General features: G+C 37.4%; 1 protein-coding gene across 1 annotated transcript; it reads right to left on the reverse strand.

Moving 5' to 3' along the window:
• Window positions 1-323: 323 nt before the first annotated feature.
• On the reverse strand, window positions 324-6,864 carry NRG4 (neuregulin 4). The gene is made up of 5 exons (XM_016209574.2): window positions 6,793-6,864; window positions 4,865-4,958; window positions 3,459-3,608; window positions 2,285-2,364; window positions 324-381 (listed from the first exon to the last, which is right to left on the reverse strand). The coding sequence occupies exons 1-5, from the start codon at window positions 6,800-6,802 to the stop codon at window positions 365-367; spliced, it is 351 nt and encodes a 116-aa protein (XP_016065060.1). The 5' UTR covers window positions 6,803-6,864; the 3' UTR covers window positions 324-364.
• Between the last annotated feature and the right edge of the window lie 2,447 nt (window positions 6,865-9,311).

Genomic DNA, 9,311 nt, shown 5'->3' on the forward strand with positions numbered 1-9,311 from the left:
AAGTTAGGTGGTTTTTGCAGCCACTAAACCAGCTACTCCTTGCACTTAAAGGATTTCCACCATTTCTCTTTAGTTGTGAGACAGTTGGCCTCTGGCTGCTGAACACATTAGCTTCCTGGGAAAAATCATGCTTAACCCATGCATGTTGCATGTAGGACTGCTACCACTTCCCCATTCCCGTTACAGATGCGCTAGTAAGACACAAACACACATACCTTGCAGCAGAACAGACCGTCTCTCGGTATGACAACTTAAGTCTTATTTAGGGAACAAAGGATTAAATCTTAGTTTCTTTTACCTTGGGGTGGTTCATTTTCTGCCTTAGTAACAAAGCAGCAATGATTTGGTTTACTTTGCTATTTTTTCAGTGTTCTTCATGACCTATGGGAAATGAGAAGGAAGGCGTTTTCTCCCATTTTTCCTTTATATGCATACCCACCTGCACATCTCTTATCATTCCCGTGTACACACCCACGCTTTCTGTTTGTGCTGTGAAAGGCAGCCTAGCACATCCAAACAAGCCAACTCCCCACCCTACATGCTCCTCAGAACGCTGCAGGGTCGTGTCAGCGCCCCCTTCAGGTCATATAAGGAAGTATCCCTGTTTGGTTTTATAATTTTTAAAAATATATCTTTATTGATTTCAGAGAGAGGAAGGGAGAGAGAGAGGAAGAGACAGAAACATCAATGATGAGAGAGCCATTGATTGGCTGCCTCCTGCATGCCCCCAACCAGGGATCGAACCCGCAACCCGGGCATGTGTCCTGACTGGCAATCGAACCTCGATCTCCTGGATCTAGGTCGATGTTCAACTGCTGAGCCACGCCCCGCCAGGCAAAGTATCCCTGTCTTGCTTCACTCCTGTTTGTTACCCCAAGTGCTAAGAAGCCTGGCGACCCTTTTTTCTTCTTCCAGATGTTACAAAGGATAAAGCAGCGGGTAAGGGGAAAAGATTGCCAAAGTGAGTCACTCGAACAGCAGTGAGAATTATGGATGGCAGGGAAACAGAAGAAGGTATGGAACAGGACTGAAAGAACCTGTGGCTCATGAGGGCTTTTAAATGTGGGGGCAGTTCCTGCTACAGCCCGTGAGCCCTGAGGCTGTCACCCATATCTGTGGAAGCGCTAGCGCAGTATGAAAACCGGGGTTTGGGAGCTGGACTCAGCCTGGGTTTCAGTCCTTGATCTAGATGTGTGACCTTGGTCTTAACCTCTCAGCCTCAGGTTTCTCTTTCGTAGAATGAGAATAATAGCACCTGCCTCATGACAGGTGTCAAGACTCGTGAGTGAACGTGTATGAAATATGAACCACAGTGCCTGGCACGAATAGGCATCTGATGTTTGTGATAATAGCGCTGCACGGATTTCTTTCCGTTTGAAAAAATGGGCGTTTTTGCAATAGGGATAATGCGTAATTATAATCCAAATTCACGCTAGGACTTTAGGCTGTGGGTTTATATTCAGAGCATACAAGGTGATGTGAACAAACCTATCAGAAGGTAGGTAGCTAAAGGCGTCACGGTTTGGCAAGGGGAGTTTCTTGGTGAAGAGGTTATTAAATTTAAAGACAGAATATACCATTATGCTGTGATTTTCATAACACAAATATGAGCTAAAATAAGTCGTCAGTGAGCTATGCCCACTACCTTATCCAGATTTTTACCCTTTATTGTGACATCTTTTTTTACCCTCCGTTTAAAAAAGTTGCAACTTAATACTTGAGTTCCAGTTCTTTCCCCAATTAAACCAGAGTACCTCTGTGGGAAGGCTCCAGGGTACTTTCTATTCTATTACAAATGTGTTTTTATAAACAGAAAGGGGTGTGTTTGTTGTTTCGTGTGTGCAGTGGTTTCTAAAAAGTAAGTTTTTACCATCCGATTGAACATTCTGGAAAAAAAATCTAGAGGCAAACCTTTTGAGGAGAGATGCTGTTGGTGAAGGACATGGTACTGTAACAAGCATGGGCAGGCACTTGCGCATTGAAAGCCTTGGGGCAGGTGACTTCCCAAACCTTTTCTTGACCTGGAATCCAACAGGCAACCTTTTGGTGCCCAGGATGATGCTCAACCAACTGAGCCACTCTGGCCGGGCAATAGCATGGGGTTTGGGGGGGGGGGGCGGGGCGGGGGAGAATGACTTGTTAATACATGTGAAGAAGTGTGCTTATTTCAAAACCCATAGGAAACTTAGGGTCAACCTTTTTTTGGGTTAGATTCAAATCCCTACATGTAATAACAGTCTCATCCAGGGCTTTAAAATAAGCGTTTCATTTGGAAGTTACTTACTGTGGTGGCCACTGCTATGGCCTGTCTCTACCAGGCCGATATCATATGCAACTGAATTGGCCCTCGGGAGGTAATCCTTCCTGACAGTAAGAAGGAAAGACATTGTGTAAGTGGAAAAGCAGAAAGAAAATCTGAACTTGAATGTTTGGAGATTCATTTTCTCCACAACTACCTGAAATTGTCAGGGCTGCCCTAAAACTGTGCCCCGTTATTTAACAAATCTGCCAGGGCAGACAGGTCACCTGTGAGGACTTAGTCTCTTCCTTTAAGACAGCAGAGATGTACTTTAGTGTAATGTTTTTGTGCTGTTTTTAAAGAGGTTCATTTTCATTTGTTGGGACCCTTATGTGACATGGGTAGCTTTAGTCAACCACTGTGTTCAACTCCAGGATTCCATTTTCACAAGTATCTATGATAACATACAGTGTGCATTTAATAATTAATGATGAGACTTGGGGTGGTGAACACACAATACAATGTACAAATGATGTATTACAGAATTGTACACTTAAACACTATATAATTTTAGTAACCAATGCTACTCCCTTAAAAAAGAGAAAAAGAAAAATGATTAATGATGAGAATTAAGATAATTCCTAAACTTAATACCTATTTTCACAAAATTTCAGGAAAAAAATGGAAGACTAAAACTAATGAAAGTAGTCTTCAGTGCACAGCATTTTTTCACAAGTCATTTTTACTTTTGTCTTATGAGTTACTAGTTGTCTCTCAGACTAATTGCCTGCTTACATGTCTCTCCAAGTTGATTAAATCTCTCTGATATGAAGTTAGGGAACAGCTACCCCGTTCCCAATTCTTCATGGTTGTACAATGCCTAGCACGTAGAAGACACTAACCAAAGAGCTGACCCTAGATAGTAACCCTATGTGTTAAATTTATATTTACAATGTTGCATAAGTTGTTTCTTTTCTTTCACATTCAGAATTGACTTTAAACATACCTAGCCCAAATATTTAGGTGTTTGCAGCATGACTGTTGTAGTGAATGTATGTCTACTAGTTTAGAGAAGTCAAGGTTAATAATGACAGTAACAAAGAACAGACTGCTTAAGAACCTTTCAAAAAAATGACTTACTGATTTAGTAACGATAACTATTAGAGAAACAGAAAACACTATTTTTTCTTTTCAAAAGCACGTATCTCTTTTTGGTTACCTGCAAAGGAAGTAGAGGATTCCAAGGATAAGAGTTATTAAAAAAAAAGCCAATGCCACAGAAGCTGCAAACAGGTCAGTTTTAACTTGGATGCTGGAGCTTGGGAGAAAAACCTCTTCGCAGCGAGCTCCTGTGTAATTTTCAATGCATCTATAGAATAAAACATTAGATAAAGAAATGCGTTCTAGTCAGGGCACATGCCCGGGTTGCGGGCTAGATCCCCAGTGGGGGGCGTGCAGGAGGCAGCCGATCACTCATCATTGATGTTTCTCTCTCTCCCTCTCCCTTCCTCTCTGAAATCAATAAAAACATATATATATAATTTTTATTTTTTTTAAATAATTGCGTTCTATGTTCCATTAACTAATACGGACAACAAACAGTTTCCAGCTGGTGTCAAGAAAAAAGACAAATTTTCAGATTATGAACACAGGCTAGGTAGGCATGTTTTACAGCGCTCACAGAACTACAGTTACTGTAAAACCAATGAGCAGATGCAGTCTAATCCTTGCTGTCTTCCTTTTCAAGCTTTCTAATTGCCTAGAAACCCCATAGAAATTATAGACTATTCCCATTATGTTCCAGGTTTACAGTGATGGAATTATCCACACTTACATTTATCTGAAATTTACTTTGTTAAGTCTGGCGTAGATGTGGGTCTAAATGGGTTTTTCTCCATATTGCTAAATGGTTTTTCCAAACCCAACTTTATTAAATAATCATTCCCTTTCCTATGGTTTAACAGCACCTCCTTTAACATGTTGCATTTGTTTAAGTAACAGCATTTCTCTCTATTACTGATCAATGACCTACACATCTCGTTTTGGGTTCTACCACCTGCTTCAATATTGTTGCTTTATAGTATGTTTTAGTGGCTGGTAGTTCTCCCTACCTCACTACCTTCTTTTCTAGAATTTTTAAATCTCTTCATTTGCCATCAAATATAACTGCCACCATAAGAAAAACTTAATTCTTCATTTTCCTTCTAACATTATCAAATGTAAGTTTTGGTACCAGCACAGTTATCATGTAGCTTAAACACAAAGCAAAATACCTTATGTTGAGCTTTTTTTGCATTAGTGAGTTCTCTAGCTGTTTGGCGAGTAGGATTCAATGTGTAGTCTGTCTTCCCTGAATTGCTAAGATAGAGTTCACTAAAATGGATTCTTTAAAAAGCTGACTAAGCTTGAAACTACCACTACCCATTTTCACAATAAATGCTTTGCGTGAGATTGTGATTTGCCACTGTTTTAAGAGCATAATTCTGTTCTTTGTAAGTGTGAAGAGTTCCTTGAACTTTTTCATCTTACACTTTTTGTTCAGTATCACTTCTCAAATAAGTTAGATGATAAAAAATAAAATTGCCCCTCCCCCCTCCCCCATTCCGCCCCATCGTTGTCACTCACCTACAGAACGGGCTGGGCATGGTAGGTATCACATAACACATCCCCCCATTCAGGCAAAAGGACCTGTGCCTGAGGCCACAGGGCTCTTCATGATCTAAAACACACACACATAAGCGAAGTACAGAAAGGCATGGGAATGTTCTGCTAAAACAAAGAAACGCAGTAGCCTCTCAGACTGAAGGAGCAATTCTAAAAATCAGAATTGTTTCTCAAAATGAAGGACTTAGTCTTATTCCTTATTTGATAAGTAGGGACTTCTGTCCCTTTGATGGAAAAATTAAGCTAAGAGCTTCTCTGTCCTAAGGCTGTGTTTAGATTCTTTTAGGTCTTAAATATATTGAAGTCTGAGGTTGCATTGCCCTCTCCTACCTTACAGCCTCCATCTCCTGTACACTTTAGAAAAAAAAAATCCCTATCCTTTAACTCCTGGTCACCAAAGCCATTATACTGAAAAATTTAGAAGGAGCCATAGTACAATTCATTATACTGCTGTTTACGATTAGGAGAAGAAATGGCTGAATCCTTTATCTCTTGTCCTTGAAGGGAGAATTTCATTGTTTAAAATTGTACATTGTTGCTTCCTGCTTCTGTCTAGACAATGACCTGTAAGTTTATGTGAAAGATTACGGCATGACTCCAATTTGGCACTTAAAAAAATAGTATACTGCCCGGCCGGTGTGGCTCGGGTTGAGTATAGACCTATGGTCCAGGAGATCACGGTTTGATTCCCAGTCAGGGCACAGGCCCGGGTTTTGGGCTCGATGCCCAGCAGGGGGCGAGCAGGAGGCAGCCGATCAATGACTCTCATCATTGATGTTTCTCTCTCTCTCTCCCTCTCCTTTCCTCTCTGAAATCAATGAAGACATATTTTTTTTAAAAAAAAGTGTACTAATTTTTAAAAACTGATAATTTCTTTGCCATTAATATATTAATACCAAGATAGCATTGCTATTGAGCCAGATGTTGCCGCCATCAGAATTTGAAATTTTAAAACTTTTCTTCTACTTTTTATTTATTTATTTTTTAATCCTCACCTGAGAATATGTTTCATTGATTTTATTTTTTGAGAGAGGATGTTGGGGGGGGGGAGAGAAACATCCGTGTGCGAGAGAAACATTGACTGGTTGTCTCCCGTATGCTCCCCAGCCAGGGATGGAACCTACAACCTAGGTATGTGCCCTGACCTGGAACTGAATCCACAACCTTATGGTGCATAGGATGGCACTCCAACCACTGAGCCACCAGGCCAGGGCTCCTTCTTTTTAGAAATAGGAGAGTTTTACCATCACGTTATAACCTAAAAGTATAAAAACGTAAAGAGAAAAACAACTACAAAGAATTTAAGTGGAAAAATGAAACCAAACCAGAATTCTTTGATATTTTTTTTTTCACATGACCCCATGCTTCTTTACAATCAAACAAGTTTTAATAAGATAGTGCTTACAGTTTTTCTGGAATAATTTGGCAAACAAATAAAATCCCGATTAACAATACATTACATCAGAACTCCAGAATTCATCACATAGGTCTTTCCACTGAGGGTGGAGCATAGCTATCAGAATTTGTCCTATAGCTGAAATTAACTTCCTCGTTTTTAACTGGATTATAATGAGTCAAGTCTCAACACTTGGTATTTTATCAATAGCTGGAATCACTACTTCGGAGTATTTTTATTCTAATTTCATTTACTTATTTGAAAAGTTGATATCTGTTTTAGAGTAAAACTAGAAAGTGTTCGTTTGTGAAAAGCAATAAAATATATGTCTAAAATAATTTCATGTTGTAAAGGAAGGTCTTTTAAAAGCAAAATATTTCAGATTTTTGGATCAACTGCAGATGAAGAAAATATAGCTGTGTTAATATAAAACTATTTTTTTCTATTACTATATGACACACATTGACAAAGATATAAGCTTACAAGAAGTTACCTGTTGGCATGTTAACTTTTAAATAGTTTCATTCTTGGTCAAAAGTTTAGGGTTGAAAAACAGCACCTAAAATTAATAATTTAGGAAAAATTATCTTCTTTTGAGGGCATTATTAAATGTCAAATATTCTAATAGCAATAGTCTTTTAAATTATGAAACTAAGACATATGCTAGTGACAAAATTCTTTGGTTAGAGTATTTTAAAAAATACTAGATATCAATAAAAAAATCAGATAAAAGTAAAAGGTCAACATTAAACAGTAGTACAAATGCACTAAATAGAAATCATTGCCTAAACAATGTAAGGTAACCTTAAGCCTCTGTCTAGAGAAAACTCTTAATAAACATTGTTAATGTAATAGTATAATATATAAAATTACATATGAAAGATATGTCAGTAAATGAATTTGAATGACCTGAGTTGACTTTTTCATAGTGTATTTTAAATCTGATTTTTAAATAGAATCAATAACTTTTCATTTTTCAGCTTATTGAAAATGGCCAAAAACATACTATAGAAGAAAATCTTTCACAGCATTTGAAAGGTTTGCATTCCTATAGAACCTCAAAACTTTTATAAAAGTACTTTAAAGTTCAGTGTAGATTGTGCATTTACGAATCTCTTTCAAAAATTTCTGACATCTGGCAAAGTAGCTAATAAGACATGCTTACATGTGAAGTTATCTGCTATAACAGAAAGAAATTAAATGTATTTTGAAGAGATAAAGGATCTATACTTATGATTACAAACTCTTACTTTCATTTCATAAAGGGGACTTACTCCTGACTTAAGCAGAAAGACTATAACAGAAATCTCAGCTTCCTATTATCACAAGGTATAATATCAAGGTCTTCTCCCAAAGGCAATCACTCTTTCTTATACAGACAAGCAAGGAGAGAGAGGGATGGGGGGGAGGAAGTGAGAGAGAAAATATCACTGGCTCATTGTATGAATATCTTCTCCCAAACAAACAGGGCTTACCTTGGTGAAAACTTCCATTCATACAAACAACAAATTTTGTTGGATATGCAGTGTTTCAAAAGCCTTTGAATGTGGCCTTGCATTTTCTAACCGGTCAAAAATCTGATTTATATGGCCGCACTGTGCAGTGTGGGCGAGACTGAGACAAAGACTAAGGTGTGCACAGAGGTCAGGCACCAGCCAAGGGAACCACCCAGTTCAGCCCACATGTTCAGAGTTGCAAATAGAGTAGAATTTTATTTAGAAAAGGAGGGGTACTAAGCTGCCCTCTGCAATTACTGTCCAATTTAAAAAGTTATGAACTATACCACATTTTTAGACTCATTTACCTTTGCATGCCTGTGTAATTCAAGAGTGCTGTGTTAGTCTGGAGAAAAGAAATTTTAACGTGGAGCTCATAGACAAGTGTTGCAAAGGGTTTCTTAAAAAAGGAATTTCCTTACAAACCATATAACATGTAAATGATGATTTGAAGAACTTATAGAACTGAAAGAAGATAATACTCACAGAACACCAAGTTCAATTTGAAATGAATTTAATCACTGAACATTACTAATACTGATGGTGTTATAGCTACCTGCAAACTATAACAAAGCTATAATATATTAAGGAAAGCTACGAGTTTAAAAATCATAAATTTTAAAATATTGACTAAAACTATAATTTTGTTTAAATGAAGTATAGGGTCCTTCATCATATAATTATCTAAAGTATGCCAGGCATGTTGACAGTTATCTTTTCTAAAACTACAATTGAGAAACGTTACTACGTGATTGATGTAAACCATGGAAATAGTACATTTGGTTTAAGAAAATATTAAATCCATATAACCCTATATTCTGAAAATAAGTCTCTTCATTATTACGTTATCTCCCACATTCAAAGGAAAGTGCTACATAGCTACAATCTTTTTTCCATTTGATTGTTTTATTTAATTAAAAAGTTTTAATTGAGGTATAACTGACACATAACATTTTTAGGGACATGACATAATGATTCCATATTTGTATATATTGCGAAATGATAACCACAATAAGTCTAGTTAACATCCAGCCCCAAAGATAGTTACAACTTTTCCCCTTGTGATGAAGACTTTTATGATATACTTTCTTACCCTGAATTTTTATGAATTTACTTAGAAAAATACCTGTATAGCCGAGTACATGTTTATTCAAGGCCGGCTGTATAACTGGGAGATCTCTGAATTAACTTCCATGTAGAATATAAGATTTATTAATTAAAGGATAAATAAGATGTGCTAATATGAAGCTTACATATACATTCTAAAACTTACAGTAACTACAGAAATTGTTTAGAATCTAGATTTGAGATTTTTCAGGGAGGAGTGTTTTATCACAGACACTGTTTAGAATTTCTGATACATAACCACTATTGGTAATAAAAAGCAGGCAGACTTTTAGTGGGTTTCTTGAAGTTTGAAATCTCTACAAACAATGAGAATTACTATGGCCTCCACCCAGGTGGTGCTCTTATTGTGTGACGCTTGGTATGCCACTTCTCAAGGTGAAATCTGCCA

The sequence above is a fragment of the Miniopterus natalensis genome, chromosome 22, assembly GCF_054644295.1.
Source record: "Miniopterus natalensis isolate mMinNat1 chromosome 22, mMinNat1.hap1, whole genome shotgun sequence".
Lineage (NCBI taxonomy): Eukaryota > Metazoa > Chordata > Mammalia > Chiroptera > Miniopteridae > Miniopterus > Miniopterus natalensis.